Source organism: Neomonachus schauinslandi, chromosome 2 (genome assembly GCF_002201575.2).
Source record: "Neomonachus schauinslandi chromosome 2, ASM220157v2, whole genome shotgun sequence".
NCBI classification, from domain to species: Eukaryota; Metazoa; Chordata; class Mammalia; order Carnivora; family Phocidae; genus Neomonachus; species Neomonachus schauinslandi.
Genome location: NC_058404.1, coordinates 148968401 through 148987845, shown reverse-complemented (window position 1 = coordinate 148987845; position 19445 = coordinate 148968401). Strand labels below are relative to the sequence as shown.

The following is a 19445-nucleotide window of genomic DNA, read 5'->3' as shown; positions in this document are numbered from 1 at the left end:
CAGGTCCCTGGAACTGCCATCAACCAGAGTTAGAGGAGTCAGGGCCCCAAACAGAACATTTTATTATAATGAGGAGTTTGGTGAAATTTTGAAGAAGGGATGATTAAAAAAAAACTGAATAAAATGTTGGAGAGCTATTTCTTGAGACTCTGGACCCCATCAGAATCGTCTGTTAGGAAAAAGTGTGACACAAGTTTCAGGGAAGACTGAAAAGCCACTCTCTCTACCCCTGCACAGACGTCTCCATCATTCCCGAGGGTTGGAATTTGAGGAAATCTCCAGAGATGGTAGCATTTGTGGCCTGGATGTGAAGATAGGTGTCATTGTGGTGAGGCTTATGAGTAGCTTTGTGGGTCCTGTGGGCATATTTGAGCCTGGGAAAGAAAGGAAAACAGACCGGCTTCTATGTGGTGCTTTCAGATGGAAGCAGCCTGGTTCAGAAAGGAGGCATATATTGTATGTTACATTGTCACACTGAGAGTATGACTGTGTCTAGAGAGACATGAGGAAGAACATAAAGAAATTTGCCAAACCATCTGAGTGTCATGATTTTGGAGGTGCTGATTTGAATTTGAGCCAGTGTTGTATTTGTTGATAATAAGAGATGTGAATACATAATAACTTTTGAAAATCTAGAATCAAAACATGGTGACTCTCATAATGCAGAAGGCACGAGTGAGAATCTGACTCTCATTTTAATGTAGAGGAAATTGTATTTATTATTATTGTAGTATTATATTTATTATATATATATTATTATATGTATTATTGTATTATTGTATGCTTCTTAGCTTGAAAACTCAGAGTTTGGAAAGTAAAAATAACATGCCAAATTTAAATCGTGCTAAAGATGAGTTTCTAAAGGATAAATATAGAGGCTTTAGAATCTAAAAAACTGCCTTGAGATCCTAACTCTGCAATTTACCAGCTCTGTGATTGCAGACATTTTACTGAACTTCTCTGAACCTTAAGTTTTTCCTCTTAAGCATGGTTTTAATAATAATATCTCTCCTGGGTTTATTACCTGGAAGGCCTGGTGGTTAGCAAATGCTTCATAAATATTAACTATTATAACTATCGTCATTACCGTTACTCTTATTATCTCAGCTCATACTTTCAATGAGTGGAGTATCAGTCACCTTTGCTTAGTCCACTGTCATACATTATTTTCCAAAACATTCCTAGGGGAAAAATGAATTTTTGCTTTTATGGTTTCCACTTATCACACACAAATACCCCCAATGAAGTAGAATAGTTAGTGAGAAAATATTTGTGAATTCTAGATTAAAATAAATTTTCTTAGCTGAAACATAACTTCAAAATTCGTCAAGTGAAGAGACTAAATACATTTGTTTAACTGGGGTAACCCAGCAAATCTGCTCATGTGGGAGTATCTTAACAAAACTACTGTCAGCAAAAACAGATATCCTTATAAAACTGTTATCTGAAGCAAGTTTTAAAGAATATAGGACTTTTTGAATAATCCATAGACTTTAGTAGCAGGATAGGCCTAAAATGTTAACGACCACAGTTTAAGTACATTTATGTTAGAATTCGGAGAAATTGTCTCTACTTCATGGGTTCTACCCAAATGAATTTTATAATCATGTAACAAAAGCTAACTTCATAATATTGTAGGTATGCTTTATTTTCATAAAAGAATGTGATCCTGAAGGTATTTTTATAAGAACTTATTTTTTTTCCCCTACTAACTTAAGAAAAGCACTTTGCCTGATCTGTGTATATAAAAAGAGAGGTTTAATGTTCATTTCACTTAATGAGAACATGTCGATGATTGGTAACAAGAGCGTGTGAACTTTGAAGCTTTCACACTTTAATTTTTCCTGATCAGGTTTTGTCTGGCATTCTGAAAAGGAGCTCAATACAATCTGTTTTTTTAAAAAGAGATGGCATTTATTTAATTACCCAGCCAGACTGGTGGGAACTGAAGTCTTTCACCTAATAGGATTGGAAATTGCAAAGGTAGGAGGACTTTGCACTTTCTGCTAAAGAAGGGCATATCCCTTTTGAGTGTGATTAGATCTTTAGAAAAGACATCCTACTTAAAATTAAAATCAAGGATTAATATAAAATAGGTTTTTTTTAATAAAATAGGTTTTTAAAATGTATAGCTGGTTGTGAAATAAATTACTTGGTTGTATGACTTCAGGGCCAAAATTCCCACTTAAAAATTTTTTTTTGGCTCAGAGTTACTCTATTTTTAAATTCTTTTCTTAGTAGGTTTTATACGGTTTATTTCATGTAATTTATTATAATGTTTAGTTTATTCAAAGTAAAACCCTGTGAAGTCGGGAAAATTATTTTTGAAGCCTCACAGATAAGGAAATGGAAACAGTGCCTATGGCCCACCATGGTTCTTCCAACAGACCATGGTGAGTGGAGGAATAGTACATATAAATGGCTGCTGAGAGGTGTGCACAAAGATGGAGAGCTTTGGTCTGAGTCAGAGAACCAGCAATTGAGTCTGCTGTCATTTCCTACTGTGTTGGCTTGGTCACTTCAATTAACATCTAACATTTTACCTGGAGTTCAAACAGCCTTTTAAGGAACATGCTTGCTTCTTCAGCTAAATATGACCATTAGATCATACTATGAGTCAAATTTATTTCCTTATCCTTTCCTTTTCTAAAAATAACAATATATAAAAATATCTGATAATGTGAAAATCCTATCCAATGCTGGACCATAGTAGTTAGACTAGTAGTATCATTGTTGTTTATCAAATTTTTCTTTATATTGTTGTCATCTAAAAATGTATCTATAAGGCTCTGACATTATGTTAAAACTTCTCCTCAGTGTGGATGCCTGCAATAAAACCTACTTTTAAAAATTATAAGTCTGGGGTGCCTGGGTGGCTCAGTCATTAAGCGTCTGCCTTCGGCTCAGGTCGTGATCCCAGGGTTCTGCGATCGAGCCCCGCATCAGGCTCCCTGCTCTGCAGGAAGCCTGCTTCTCCCTCTCCCACTCCCCCTGCTTGCGTTCCCTCTCTCGCCATGTCTCTCTCTGTCAAATAAATAAATCTTAAAAAATAAATTTTAAGTCTATGATAGTTTAGAAAGCTACATTCTAACATTTTCCCTGCTATGAGTCCAAACATCTAAATATCTAGTAATATCCAAGGAATTTACTGAATTTATCTCTTCTGAGTATATGTTAGTGTCTTAAAGTCATAGAGTTGGCTTCTATATTTGATAGTTTCCTTTCTCTGTTGTGAATCAAGTAAAGAAACAGCTGATAGGAAACCCTATTTTCCCCGTGACTAGTAAAACCAGAACAGGAAAATAAATTTCTATAGTCATAAAAATGGAAATGTTTAGTATACTAAAGGATGCTTATTTCAAGACACTTTGTATGAAAGCACTGCAAATGATAAAGGCTGTAAAATGCTAATCCTGATTTTGTAACCCTTTTAAAGAGGGACTGAAAATGGTAAGGCAGAAAATTACCAGCAAAGAAAAGTTGGGGTCACTGAATCCCTAAGTACTTTTCCAAGGACTATCACAAGTATTCTATTTACAAACACAAAGAAAAAACATACTGTCTTTTTTTACTTAAAATTTTTTAACTTTTTTATTATTACATGCATAATTATTTACAATCTCTGAATCATTTGAGCTTGTCTCTTGCTACAACATGGGATTATATATATCTTTTTATTTTACCTTCAAACTTATAATTTAGGAAAATAACTAATTGGAGAAGAAATAGTACTAGATAATTTAATAGTACTATGCACACTAGAATTGTTTCTTAACACTGTTAACATTGATAGACCATCCTGTTAAATCTATAAAAATTCAATGAAAATATTAATGTGGATCACGAACAGGAAAAAAATAGTTTTTTCTGCCATCTACAATGGTACATACTTTTTAAAAAGTTTCATATATTTTCTTCAAGGGCTCTTTTCTGAATGGCCTGAGAATTATTGATTGCTTTCCCTCACCATGCTTGAGGATACTGACAATTGTTCTGTATCAGAGATGTGAAAATAATACACATACACAAAAGTACATATAAATGTACAACTTAATGACTTACTATAAAGCAAATATCCATAGAAGTTTGCTAACGAACAGTAGCTCTCTGCCTTTCCCTTCTTGGGTACAGTTCTACTGTGCTCCCCTAAAGGTGAACATATTTTTTTATTTTTTGGTAATAGACTCCTTGCTTTTTTTGAAAATAGATTTTCATGAGTAAAAATGAATTCTTAAACAATACAGTTGAAAATAGAATAGTATGTATTTTTTTTAATGACTGTCATCTTTTGTTTAACTTTGTGTTTTTAAGGCTCATCCTTGTTAAGTGTGACTCTGATTTATTCTTTTTTTTAAACTTTATTTTATTATGTTATGTTAATCACCATACATTACATCATTAGTCCTTGATGTAGTGTTCCATGATTCATTGTTTGCATATAACACCCAGTGCTCCATTCAATACATGCCCTCTTTAATACCCATCACCAGGCTAACCCATTCCCCCACCCCCCTCCCCTCTAGAACCCTGTTTGTTTCTCAGAGTCCATAGTCTCTCAGGGTTCATCTCCCCCATCGTTTTCCCCACCTTCATTTTTCCCTTCCTGCTATCTTCTTCTTTTTTTTTTAACATATAATGTATTACTTGTTTGGGGGATACAGGTCTGTGATTCAACAGTCTTACACAATTCACAGCGCTCACCATAGCACATACCATCCCCAATGTCTATCACCCAGCCACCCCATGCCTCCCACTCCCCACCACTCCAGCAACGCTCAGTTTGTTTCCTGAGATTAAGAATTCCTCATATCAGTGAGATCATATGATACATGTCTTTCTCTGATTGACTTATGTCGCTCAGCATAATACCCTCCAGTTCCATCCACATCGTTGCAATAGTTTATTCATTTTTATGGCTGTAGGAAAGTCCCTTGTAAGAATATAACAGAATTTACTTATTCATTCTACTGCTGATGGCCATTTGGTTGTTGCCACTATTTTGGCTATTATGAATAATATTGTTTTGAATATTCCTGCTTATGTGCATCCATTTCTAACATATTCACTTTGGAGTAGAATTGCTAGATCATAAGATATGCATATGATATGCATATATGCATATTTATTGGGTAATGCCAATATTTCCCTGTTATTTAGAGCAGTTTATATTATGCCATCCTTGTCAGGTTTTGAATGTTAGACTTTCAATTTTTTTTTTTTAAGATTTTATTTATTTATTTGACAGAGAGAGACACAGCGAGAGAAGGAACACAAGCAGGCAGAGGCAGAGGAAGAAGCAGGCTTCCCGTGGAGCACGGAGTCCGATGCAGGGCTTGATCCCAGGACCCTGGGGTCAACCTGAGCCGAAGGCAGATGTTTAACGACTGAGCCACCCAGGCACCCCTAGGCTTTCAATTTTTATCCACTGGTGTCTTGTTGTGGTATATAATAATGGCTTTATTTATTTATTTATTTATTTATTAAAGATTTTATTTATTTATTTGAGAGAGAGAATGAGAGAGAGCATGAGAGGGAAGAGGGTCAGAGGGAGAAGCAGACTCCCTGCTGAGCAGGGAGCCTGATGCGGGACTCGATGGAAATGATCTGTTGTTTTTAAGCCTGACCCGTGGCAGAAATCCTCCAAAACATTTCTGCAGGTGATCATCCAGCTTCTGCTTAAGTATTTCTCTTGATAAGGGACCTGTTCCTTCAAAGGACAACTGATTCTTATAGAAATTAATCACTAGAAATAAGTGGGGAAATGACCTGTTTTCCCCATAGGATATTAATCAAAGTGATTGATTAGAAATGAGAAGGACTGTGTTTTGGGATTTGGATTATATAGACTTATGAAAAATATAAAGAAAAAAACCTATTTTGGATCTGTTTGACCTATTTAATGTTTAGCAAACTGGAAAATAGGAATTGAATTGTGTAAATTAGAGCCTGTGACAGATTTAGATAAATAGAAGTTCTTTGTTCCATTCTCATATAACCGGAGAGTAATTATTATTCATGGCAAATCAATGCTCTGGAAGACTCACTTTTTTTTTTTTTTTAAGATTTTATTTATTTGACAGAGACAGCGAGAGAGGGAACACAAGCAGGGGGAGTGGGAGAGGGAGAAGCAGGCTTTCCGCCGAGTAGGGAGCCCGATCCCAGTGGGACTCGATCCCAGGACCCTGGGATCATGACCCGAGCCGAAGGCAGACGCCTAACAACTGAGCCACCCAGGGGCCCCTGGAAGACTCACTTTTGATATTAAAAAATATTTCCCCTGAATCTTCTAGGACCTTCACCCTTCTTTTGTTATCCTGTAATAAATATCCTACTCTTTATCATTGCATCCATCAAGTTATATTGTATGCTTATCAACACCATCATTCTCTGGGTGTCTTACGTGTAGGTACTATGTCTTATTTATCTTAATTTTATTAGTGTTTAGTAGAGAGCCTAGAATAACAAGGCTCAATAAATTTGTTAAATGAATGATCTACACTCTGCAATTAAGGCTTCCAAGTAGTGCAATAAACAGCCACTTGTTTGCTTTAAACTTTCTTGGATAATTCTCTTTTCAGTTGTTCTGCTCACTATTTTAAACCCAGGAGGATTCAGTTTGAACATCAAATATTCACTTTGTTAGCCTTGTTTTTTTTACTGGTTAGTCTGTGTTTTCTATATGCTGAACAAGGTTTCCCCTGGTATTAATAATTTTTTCTGGCACTGAATTAGGGTGCTAGAAAGTTTTTGTCAGAGTTTCCAGAATGATTTTTTTTAAGAACTGAAAGGATTTATGAATCACCGCTCTTCCCACAAATGTACAAAATTATTTTCACTGAGTTATTTAGCTCTCGGGAAATGGAACGCATCAGTACATTAAAAATAAGAAAATAAAAAAGAAGCTCTTAAATAGGTGTTCTGGTATTCAAATATCTCTTCATAAAAATAAACATATTTGTTAAAAATATTTTATTTTCAATAAATTGAATTTGTTCTATTTTCTGCTAAATAAATACTTTATATAGCTTTCAACATATAGGAATAAACAAAAATATGATTATGTGAGGGCATGTACACACACACACACCCCTATACACTAAACACACCCCCCTTGAGGCTTACTCTAAATTACCAGTTTAATGTTGTCCTCACAAGGTAAAGCCAGGGAGTGTCAAGCTGGATGCTTGCCTCAGTTACAGATCTTGATTATAAGGCAGCAGAAAGTACCAAGCCTTTAGAGTCTACTTAGCAATTCTCTTGTTGGAGAACGAATTAAATAAATTGGATCATCCTTCATAATCATAACTTCCCTAAATACTTAGGTAGGGAAATAGTTTTAATAAAGTTTGTTTGAAATAAAGTGTGCCAACAATTTGTACATTTCATCAAGTTGGTTAAATTTTCAACTTCTTTTCCTTAAAAGTAAATGACTTCACTGTAGGTCTCTTCACAATTTACAGGAGGAAATACAAGAAGTTTGCAACACAGATGGGCATGCATAACCAAGCTTCAGTTAATGCTAGGATCCCATAAAAATTCAGTTACATTCATGATTCAGATGACATAAATTGCTGTGCCATTGAATTTTAATGGATTTTATTTATGTTCTTTGGTAATGTGTATGTAGGGAAGAGAAAGGGAGAAAGAAAGAGGAAGAGAGGGAAAAGTTTCTTTTCTAAGGTAGTTCTATTAAAATTAAACTATTTAACCTTTCTCTTTGCAAAACAACTCTTCACATATGACGAAATTCATTACTTGGATTTAGCTATTGAGGATCCTTAAATTCTCAAAAATAACTGCTACTGGGTGATCTTTAGTTCTTAAGATTACTCCTATATAGTTGTTCAAAAGCACTATGCAGTTGTAAGATAGCTGAGAAGGTTGTGTTGGTGTATTTCATCAGTTTATAGAGGAAATAAATTTTCTCTTTCATATAGATGAAGGATATTTTTAATAAAAGTCATCATAAAATTATAATTCATTGGGTCTCAGTTGAGGAGTGACAGCTTTGATCTTAAATGCCTGAAATTCATTAGTTCCTATGAGAGTGTGTTTTTATAGGATAATTAAAATTGCTGTAGGATTGTACAGTGACTTCACATATTTAATTCTAGGACTAATACCACCTATAGAATATTGCATAACCAGAAATTTCAAATAAATACTATTTTTCTTGCCTCATGCTATTCTTTCTGTCTTGAATGTTATTCTGCCACTTCTTCTTTTGTGAGTTTCTATACTTTGCCCAGTTTCAGTGAGACTTTTCAGAGAAGACTCCTCTGACACTGCAGACTTGTCCAGATTCCTCTGAAGTCTACTCTCAGGGTAACTGGTTTTCTCATTACTAGCTCTTATCACAACTGTAATAAGATTGTTACCTCTGTAACTAGCTTACATGTTTCCCCTGGCCCACAGCCACAATACTATGCAATATTCATATAGCTTTCTTGAGAAAACATAGAATCTGTAGTAATAAAGAACAGGTAGTGTTTATGAAACCATATTTATGTAACAGGAAATTAAAATAGGGCACTTTTAGTCTCTCTTGCACCTGAAAAGGAAAGGTTTGGAATTTTAGACATACACCTGCATACAGACTTTGCCACAGAGATGCATTTATTGTGCTAGACACCAGTTTTTTTGGTTATCCAGTCACGGTAGGCTGTCACTCGAGTGTACACTCCTGGCTTATCTGGCAGACCACATTGATCTCCCCAGCTTACTATGCCCACGAGGAACCAAAGCCGCCGTGAGTCCTGTTGAACTAGTGGGCCACCAGAGTCACCCTGAAGGAAACACAATGATTAAGTATGAGACAACCCTCAAGTATTAAGGAGTTTATTTCTATGTCAGAAGTCACATCCAGTACCAGTAAATAAATTTAGTCTGATATTTCCTGTTGAAATATTATACCAAGTTGAAATACTATACCAATTTTCAAGTGAAAATTACCGAAATCCTTCAAGAACACTTGTTCCTTCAGCAGTTATGAGACGATGAGAAGCATGTTTCCCAGACTGTCCTCAGTTGCCTGGCTGACTGCTTCCCATCCCAGACTTTACCTCTTCCAGGAAGCCTTCTTGGCCTGTATCTCCCGCCCCCCCTCCCCCCTCCCCCTTCTGGTTTTGGGCTGAATTAGTTTTTCACTGCCTGTGTTCCCACGTCCTGTGTGTATCTCTTTCACCACTTCTGTATTATTTTATACAAGCACATTGTGTGTCTGTTTGAACTTAATCCCTTGTACCGGTTCCCCTGGTGGCAGCCATACATTGCTGCCAAACTCACGGCACATAGGATCTTTGTTCAGTGTCTGTTTTCTTGGCTGTTCTATAAGGACCTTTATTCGGGACACTGTTGTATCCTAAGCTCCTAGTGCACAGGAGAAGCTAAGGAAATATTTGTTGGATGAATGAGTCTTCAGAAGTCTCATTTATCTTCCTATTCGTAGTCCTGTAAGGTGTCTGATGCATAATGTATCATCAAAAAGTATTCTTTGGTGAATAATCAAAAAAACTATATGGCAATGAATAAAACACTCCTTATGAAATACTTACCAATTATAATCAACCAACTAACAAATATTTGTACATGCAGTGATCTAGGTGGGCAGGCAAATTTAGTCCGTTTTATATGCTGCATGATAGGTTAAGTCTATGGGTTCTGGAGTTAGATAGCCTGGGTCAGAAGCCTCCACTTATCAGCCATATGACCTTCAGGAAGCTGTTTAATGCTAGCTCTCTCTGCCTCGGTTTCCTCATCTGTGAATAATGTTTCTATGTATTTAAATGAGTTTTACACACACAACACTTTCAGTACAGCTTGGCATATGGTCTGTACTAATAAAAGTCAGTTATTACCAAGGGTGCTTTTAGAATAGTTTGCTATTCATTTGACTACTCCTAGTAGCTAGCTCTTCATAGCTACTAAATTACCAGTCTAGATGGGGAGAAGGGTCAGCGTGTGAATCACCAACTTGCATGGCAAGCACTGCATGGAGCTGATTGGCACCCGCCTCCTTTGGGTTGTGTGTTTGTGCTCCAGTTAACCAGTTCTCAGTACTTTTTCATCATTGTGTTTTTGTTACAATTTTTTCTTTCTAGGAAGAAATTTCTCTGCATAATGTCTTACCAAGAGTGGGCAAACAGATGTTAAACTAAGAGGGATGTGTAATTTTGCCTGTATCTGGGCAGCTTCACTGATTGTACAGACATTTGTAGATTATAGCTTTGACGAGAGCAAGGAACACATTGCTGTGCTAGCACAATATCTGGTGCACAGAAAGTAATTCATACATTTTCTTTGAATGAATGAATGAACTGAAACAAGTATGATCTCACAAGCTCTTTTGTAAAGTGCTATTACTTTATGCAGCACAAACTGTATGTATTGTAGCATTTCAGTTGAAAATTACTGGGTCTGGAGTAGAACACACAGGGGAAGTTTCATGACGAGTTAAGGCTTGATCTGGGCTTGAGGGGAAGAGCAGAATTTGTGTATGCAGAAGGTAAGGGGCATCTTGAGTAAAGCATGAATAAGTGTTCTCTACTACAAAGACATCTCCACTTAAAGGGTAAAGGCCAATGGGTAGTTAATGGTATTTTGGAAGTTGATAAGCAGTTCCTCTCCATTTACACACACCTTGCATTCAATAAAAATGTTTAATTTTGGGAAAATGCCCATAGATTGGGATCTTGGAAAAAACTGTGGAAGAGCTACTTCTTATCTGCTTTTTCAAGAATGTGAGCACTAAATATAAGAGTCATTAATGTTTGAGGAAAGAATAAACCTGATTTTTCTGCATACAATTTGCTCCAGAAAACAGCAGCAGATTCCTCAAGAAAAGACTAATTTTTCTTAAATTTCCAGAAATGTAATTTCTGATAGTATTTGTTGTTATTATATGGGGTTTCAGACATAGGATTAAAATCTACTAAAGGATATAACCACATTAATTGTTTAGATAATTTAATTAAAATGTTAGTATTAAAACCCTATTCTAATTAAGATTTCATAGTTATTTGCATTTTTATGTTTGGCTGAAAATGACAGGCTAAGTAGTTTCCCCCGCTCATTTGTGCTGTTTTACAGTTATGGAAACTGTTGTGACTCAAGTAACTAAGCTTTTGGTGTACATTTTCCATCTTTAAGGTGCTGATATTCATGTGTTATTTATATTTTAAAATCAATTATTGTCTATGACTCTTAGATGAGTGATTAATTTGTTTAAACCTTTATAATGATTGAAAGTTTGAGAGTGAAATTATATATTTTTTTCAGAGATTGAAGTTATTAATCAGTGGTCATGGTCTAGGTTAACAACAGTAAAAATAGCTGAGATGGCTGAGATTTCTTTGTTGTTAAGCACATGCCTGACATAGTTAATCTTCATCTACTCTTTAATGTTACCTAAAAAGTTCTGTACTTACTATTATCCCCATTTTATAGATAAAAGAATTGGTTACAAAGGTTAAGGAATTGAAAAATGCAGTTCTGTATTGTTCTTGAGCTTGGACGGTTAAACACTCTGGAATTTGGTTTCTCAAAATTAGTGTTGGATCACCTTCATAAAACAGTTTTAACTCGAAAATCTAGACAACAAATTTTTAGAGGATCAGGGCTGTGTATTATAATTACGTTACTCTGTGACTATCACAGTGTCACAGGCTAGTAAGTACTTATAAACTTGGATAATGATGTGATAACATTGTCATGAACTTACCCGGCATGCATCCACTCCACCTTGAGGTAGACCGGCACATAGCATTCCAGGCAATACAGCTCCATTATAACTAGTTGGTGCATTACATACATCATTACTTATTATTCTGACCCGTGCTTGCTGTAGATCTGAAACTGTGTTACCTGTGAAGTATAAAAGCAGAAATAAAATGGATAAATTAATAACTCTATGGAAAACATGGGAAGGAATAAATGTATCCCAAACACTATTTCTTATAGTCTATTGAAGATGTAAATAGGAGTTTCTTCTCAGAAAAGATTCCTATAGTAGAGTAGAATAACCCCTTTACACAGATCAATTTTTTTAAATTTCTTTTTGCTTTAGCTTTGTGATGCAGTGCCCCTAAGACCTTGAGAACAAAACAAATTTGCTATTGATTAGTAGCATTTAAGTTATTTACTGACTGACTTTGAATTGGAAAAATAACATATTGAGTTAACCTTTAATCTAGCAATGAAAGAGAAACCAGTCTGGTTTCAAGGCTAAAGAACTAATTTATTTTACACTGATGTTCCTTCAAAGTGGCACTGCCATTTTTGTGATTGGTACAAATTTTATCTATTTTACCAAATTACTTTGGGTCATGAAAACACAATGACAATTAAGCTTTCATATTATTCCTTGGAGACACAATCTACAACATGACCTGAAGCATGTGGAAATTGTTAATGCTATCCTTCCACACCCTGGCTGATATTCTTATTTTCACCATGGCCCTATTTGTTCTTTCACATTGCCCTCATTTTTATGCCTATTTTATTCATTCAATAAACAAGAGTGAGCAATGCTTATGTACATGTAGAGTTTCTTGCTCTAGAGGTAGGATTCATTTCATCTCAGAATACCTTAATGGTTGTTAATACCTTAGAGGGTGTTAAAACCCTTAGAGAATACCTATCCAAATCTTCTTTTCATTTTTTAAAAAATTTTCTTTATTGGGGAGACATTTGAGACCTATAGAGTCTGTGGATCACTGAAGAACTCATGTTTCTTTATCACTTTCTCTTACATGTCCCTATTACTATGTTTGAGAATTCCCCATAGTTTGTAGGGACATTGCTTTGCTTTGCTGAGGAAACTCAGTAATAACTAGAGGTTGGGTTCATCAGATTATAAGATGTTTCTTTCCATAGAATATGTCCTTCAGGTGTTCCCTAATTAAAAAAAAATTACATAACAGCAAGTACCAGGAGACTTTTTGTTGTTATTGCTGTTTTATTTTTCCTGAGACACTTACCACCAAATTCTTGAGATCCCCATCCTGTTACGTAAGCAGAAGAACCAGGTGGAATATTCTGGGTAGCCTCTGGGAGACACACCCTATGGATATTTTTGGTAAAGTTTACGCCTCCATCAAGTTGTATAGCTGCAATATCATTTTCATGAGTTGCAGGGTTATAATTGTTATGGATTAAAATAGTCCGTACTCCTCTTCTCTGTTTAGGAAATGTTATTGAAACACCAAAGTTGGCAGTCCATTGACGAGGATTAGATTGGCTAAAAAAATAGGAAAACATACTTTGAATAGGAAATTTGTGAGCGTTTCGAATATTTGAATTTTGTGTTTATTATCCTTGTCACCAGCTAGCAACTATTTGACCAATTTCTCTTTGGTATATATTTCTGGATTACATAGCTAGTAAATGAATCATCATTTATCTAAAGGATCTGTGAATTGGGGGTTAACTCAATGTTGCTACTATGGTTGAATAAAAATAAAATGTAACTACATAATAATGTAAGAGTTTTGTGGAGTTTAGATAGAGCTGATACAGAAATAAAAATTATATATCCAGGAAATAATTTTATAAGGTACAATAGCTTATATAAGAGTGAATGCTAGGCACGCCTGGGTGGCTCAATCATTAGGCGCCTGACTTCAGCTCGGGTCATGATCCCAGGGTCCTGGGATTCAGCCCCGCATTGGGCTTCCTGCTCCACGGGAAGCCTGCTTCTCCCTCTCCCACTCCCCCTGCTTGTGTTCCCTCTCTTGCTGTGTCTCTCTCTGTCAGATAAATAAATAAAATCTTAAAAAAAAAAAAGAGTGAATGCTTGTTAAAAATTCTAAAGAAAAAAAGTAGTTTGCAAGCAAATTACACAAATTTTTCATATTGAACTTCTTTTGCTCAGGGTCTTTACAGAGAAGATTCTGAAAATATTCTTCATCTCTTTCTTCCCTCCTTTTTTTTTTTTTATCCAGAAAGTGAATAAGAGCATGATTTTGGAAAAAGTTTCATTTAGATTTAAATCTTAGCCATGCCATACATTAACAGTGTTATTTAGGGCAACTTATTTCCTATCTCTAATTCTTATTTTATTTTTGCATAAAATGTGATTGATGATATGCTCTCACACAGTTTGTAAGTATTGAAACAGGTGTGTCAAGCACAGTGTTTGGTGCACAAAGTAAGCTCTCAGTGAAGGTAACTATTATCTTCATTAGTTAGAGTTGAACAAGTCATTACTAAGTGTCTACTTTGTATAAGAAACAGTGGGAGTGTCAGGAAAAAAAATATAAATAAGTATGCTACAGCAATCAGACCAAAAAAAAAAAAATGAAAGGCATCTGAATCAGCAAGGAAGAAGTACAACTTTCACTAATGCAGATGACATGATACTCTATCTAGAAAACCTGAAAGACTCCACCAAAAGAACTGCTAGAACTGATAAACAAATTCAGTAAAGTTGCAGGATACAAAATCAACATACAGAAATCTGTTGTATTTCTATACACCAGTAATGAAGCAGCAGAAAGAGAAATTAGGGAATCCCATTTACAATTACACCAAGAACAGGAAGATACCTAGGAATAAACCCAACCAAAGAAGTGAAAGACCTGTACACTGAAAACTATAAAACACTGATGAAAGAAATTGAAGATGACACAAAGAAATGGAAAGACATTCCGTGCTCATGGACTGGAAAAGCAAATATTGTTAAAATGTCTATATACCCAAAGCAGTCTACGCATTTAACACAATCCCTATCAAAAGATCAACAGCATTTTTCACAGAACTACAACAAACAATCCTAAAATTTGTATGGAACCACAAAAGACCCCCAATAGCCAAAGCAATCTTGAAAAAGAAAAGTTGGAGTCATCTCAGTTCTGGACTTCAAGTTATATTACAAAGCTGTAGTAATCAAAACAGCATGGTACTGGCACAAAAATAGACACAGAGATCAATAGAACAGAACAGAAAACCCAGAAATGAACCCACAATTATATGGTTAATTAATCTTCGACAAAGCAAGAAAGAAGATGTTCCAAGCATTTAAAATCATGAATTCCTTTGGTAATCATTGGTGATATTTGTAACTGTGGCTTTCATTATAGTGATATCCTTTACTTAGCTTTTGGTGGTTGGGTCTTTATAGGGCTTAGAATCCAGTACAGTTTATATTACATCCTTGATTATGCTAAGTGCCTCCTAATGCAAGTATTTGCATTCCTGGTTTCCACATTCAGAGGTGATTAAAATCAATTAGTGCCATTGTTCTTTGGCCTTTCAGGTGGCAATAAAGATTGAACCTTGAGCTCCAGCCAGATGGCATTATTCTCTTTCCCTGGATTCTGCCTACTTTTTCAGGTTTAAGAGCATTTGCTCAATCTGCTTCTTCTCCCTAAAATGTTAATATCCCTTCCTCCATTTCTTCCCATTGAAATTCTGAAAAATCTTCACTATTTCTAAGAAGTCCTTTGCAGATTTGAGGGTACTGCTGCATAATAATACCTGTTAGAAAACTATTAAAAGGGAGTAAAGTTTTACAGGACTAGTGCACAATGCTCTTAAACCTGAAAAAGTAGGTAGAGTTCAGGGGAAGAGAATAATTCAATCTGGCTGGAGCTCAAGGTTCATGCTTTGAGAAATAAGTCTTGATCGATTGGATAGGAGGGTTTTGGGTATGTGGTAAGTTGGATTTTAGACTGTGGATATTCAGTGAGTCTGAGAAGAGAATAGTTATGGTCAGAGGCACATTTGATTTAGATCGTCTTTACTTTTCTGAGTGAACATTTTGAGTTTAGTTCCCAGCAACTATAGGGGTCTAGCATGCTCCAATAATAAAGTGTGTCTGTACCTAACAGGTTTTAGTCATCTAAGTCTAAAGTCCTATTCTGAGTAAGTTTATGCATCCTACTCTCCACTGGCAGATTATTACCCTTATGTTAGCAATAGCCTTTAGTCACATCAATGAAGAATTTTCTGTAAGTTGTTTAAATTCATTTTATTTATGCTACTCACCATTATTAATCATTATTTTTGTGCATGTCTATCTCTAACATTAGAATGTAGGCTCCTTTAAAGTACAGGCAGTGTTTAATTAGCCTCTATGATAACACTGTGCTCATAGTAGATATTCAATAATTGTTTTGGAAAGAATTAGTTAATGGCATATGACAGTCTTGGATCAGCCATCAGCCTGCTGATCAGCTTACATAATATTATATGAAAATTTCCTGTAGCGATTCATTTTGCTAACATTTAACATATGTTTACATTAATGTATTTGATCCTATCAAAAACACTAAGACATAGATAATAGTATGTCCCTAATTTGGGGGGAAAAAAAAGTCTTATAAAGGTTCAATAAATTTCCCAAGCTTTCATAGCTAGGATTTAAATTAAACATTCTGACATATAAATCATTGTGATAGCATACTATTACCTGAAACAGAAAAATAGGATTAAATTAACAAGCTGAAGGAGAAAAAAAATATTTTTGCTATCATGAATAAGAAGAAGAGACTCATTATTTTTTTGCATTCAATTATTTTTGGCAAAATCCAATTATGTTCAGTCCTTGGGGTATGGGTGGAGTTCTTCTGTATATGTCTCTTCTAGTTGTTCCCAGGTAGGTAAGCTGTGACCTCACCTTCTGAAGCAGTGAGCTGCTGTCAGGATCCACATGCTACTGATCAGGATGCCTCCACAGTGGTGAACATTACCCGTCTGTAGACTGACTTGCCACGGCCAGTCCCCTTCTTCAGCCTTAGTGCCTCCAAGGATCCTCTCCTCAGACAAAGTTATTAGGTCTGGATGGGCCCCACAGCCTAATGAGACAAGGGCATAATGAGCTGGGAAGATCATGATTCATTTACATTTGGGAGATGCTGCCAGAGTCTCTCTATCTTTTACAACTTTTCTGTCTTTTATGTATTCTTCCCCAGAACATGCTAGCCTTTCCAAAAGCATGATCAGTGTGTTATTTTTTAGAGTACTTATGTGACTACTGTTGACTAGAGACTGCATTTTAGAGAATATTTCTGAACTTAATTACATGGAGTCTTCAAATTCTGGAGCGCCTTCAGAGTTCTCTGGAGTTTCTCATGAATAGAAGTTAAGATAGGTCAGTGCTGGTTGTAACAGCCTGGGCCACAAGTTCACTAGGAAATTTCCATCCTCTCTCTAGCTTTGCTATTCAAAAGTGTGGTCTGTGGACCTGCAGTATGGAAGTTTATTAGAGATGTTGCCACTGTGTGAAAATAACCTAAGGGTCTATCAATGGATGAATGGGTCAAGAGAATGTTTATATATATATTTACACACACGTATGTGCATGCATGCACACACACACACACACAGAGGGATATTATTCAGTCTCAAAAAACAAGGAAATCCTTTTGTTTGCAACAACATGGATAAACTGGAAGGTATTGTTCTAAGTAAAATAAGCCAGACAAATACTGCATGGTACCACTTATATGTTGTGGAATCTTAAAAAAAAAAAAAAAAAAAAAAGTCAAATTCCTAGGAAGAAAGAGTAGAAAGTAGTTGCCAAGGCCTGGAGGGTGGGGGAAATGGGGAGAATTTGGTGAAAGTGTAAAAGATTTCAGCTATAAGGTGAATAAGGTCTGAGGATCTAGTGTGTAACAGGGTGACTACAGTTGATAACACTGTATTGTATAATTGAAATTTGCAGGAATATAGAACTTAAATGTTCTTACAAAAAAGGGGGGGCTAAATATGTGAGGTGATGAATATGTTAACTAGATGGAATATTTTCATAATGTATATGTATAACAAATCAAGATATGTACTTTAAATATCTTACAATTTTGTCAATTATACGTCAAAGCTGAAAAAAAATTAACTCAAAGACCCACACCAGGGAACAAATCAGAAGCTGCATTCTCCTCCTCCCCGACTTTATTGTGGAATAATTGACAAATATAATTCTGTATATTTAAAATGTATAGTGCAATGAGTTGATGTACATATACATTGTTGATTACCAAGATCAAGACAACCAACACCTCCATCACCTCACATAGTTAACTCTTTCTTGTGTGTGTGTGGCGAGAATACTTAAGATCTACTCTCAGCAACTTTCAAGCATACGATACTGTATTATTAATCTTAGTCACCCTATGTTAAATCCTCAGAACTTATTAGAAGCTACATTCTAATAGGTGATTCATGTGTACATTGAAGTTGGAGGAAAACTGTTCTTATCAAGAAATCTCCATAGTGGTAATCCAGCTCATCATGGAAGTTCCAGACCTCCATAACCAACTCTATATTACCAAATGTGCCCTTGGGAAAGAGTTATTTCAGGTCCACAGGATATTCTTTTTTTTTTTTTTAAGATTTTTTTTTTATTTATTTGACAGAGAGAGAGACAGCAAGAGAGGGAACACAAGCAGGGGGTAGTGGGAGAGGGAGAAGCAGGCTTTCCCCTGAGCAGGGAGCCCAATGTGGGGCTCGATCCCAGGATGCCGGGATCAGGACCTGAGCCGAAGGCAGACACTTAATGACTGAGCCACTCAGGCGCCCCTCCACAGGATATTCCTGAGGGTAACTGAGGGTTTCTAAGTACCTAAATGAGATTTAAACATCTTAAGAAAGAAAGCCCATGAACATTCCAATGGCTTAATCTGAAATGATCATTCAAGTCCTCTCAATTCCCATTCCCATGTTTATTTGCTTTTTTTCAGTCTATTACTAAGAAATTAGAAGTAAATTACCAACAACAATTTCTATTGCTCTAAAGTCGTGACACTGCTTCAATAGGACATCCATCCAAAGACATTTTTTCCTAACAGACTTTCCAGATAGAGGAGGGCTAGACTTCCGTTAAGAATATACACAGAACGTAAGTTCCTTTGTTGCATCCTTCAACCAAATTCCTTAGTAAATCACTTAAGCACATTTTCATTAAAAAGAAGCATGAATTAAATATATAATGAAGTTGAGAAATACCCATAAAGGTAGCATTACCTTGTAACATCACTTAAGTATTTGAGATAGGCCAGCTGTTGAGGTACACTGAACTAATTTCTAACTACATTTCATCACCAGAGAAGGAAACAGCAGTTTTCTAGGGATTATATTTCTGCTGTACTAGCCTGAGAGTATACAGAATGACACTGGGAAGTCGTGTCTTTTCCTTCAGATTAGAGACATAAAACTGACAACACTTTTATAATTTTTTTAAATTATACTTTTTGATTAACTTAAATCCACAGCAAAGCAGGCTATTCTGGTGGTCAGGAGGAGCCACATAAAAGGTGTCGCTGAACATAATTTACAAGTTTACAGAAGTGCCACCATAGACTCGGGGTAGGAAAAGCTTCCCGAAGCTGCCAAGAAAATTTTCCTGAGGTCAAACACGACACCGAATGCCACTGCTGCCACCTCCTTCTTCTAAACATCCCTCCATGGGCCAGTGGAATCAGCAACGTCTTCTCTCAACAGCGACCCAC

General features: G+C 35.9%; 1 protein-coding gene across 1 annotated transcript in view; it reads right to left on the bottom strand.

The window, feature by feature from the left end:
• Nucleotides 1-8624: 8624 nt before the first annotated feature.
• Nucleotides 8625-19445, bottom strand: part of LOC110591356 (transmembrane serine protease 11D) — a gene marked incomplete at its 5' end in the record, with an annotated part of 36721 nt that continues 25900 nt past the window's right edge. Inside the window, 4 exons of the mRNA XM_044913100.1 lie at nucleotides 8625-8786; nucleotides 11720-11862; nucleotides 12978-13237; nucleotides 16616-16793. Coding sequence (XP_044769035.1) covers nucleotides 8625-8786; nucleotides 11720-11862; nucleotides 12978-13237; nucleotides 16616-16793 — 743 coding nt within the window. The remainder of the gene's footprint in view (nucleotides 8787-11719; nucleotides 11863-12977; nucleotides 13238-16615; nucleotides 16794-19445) is intronic.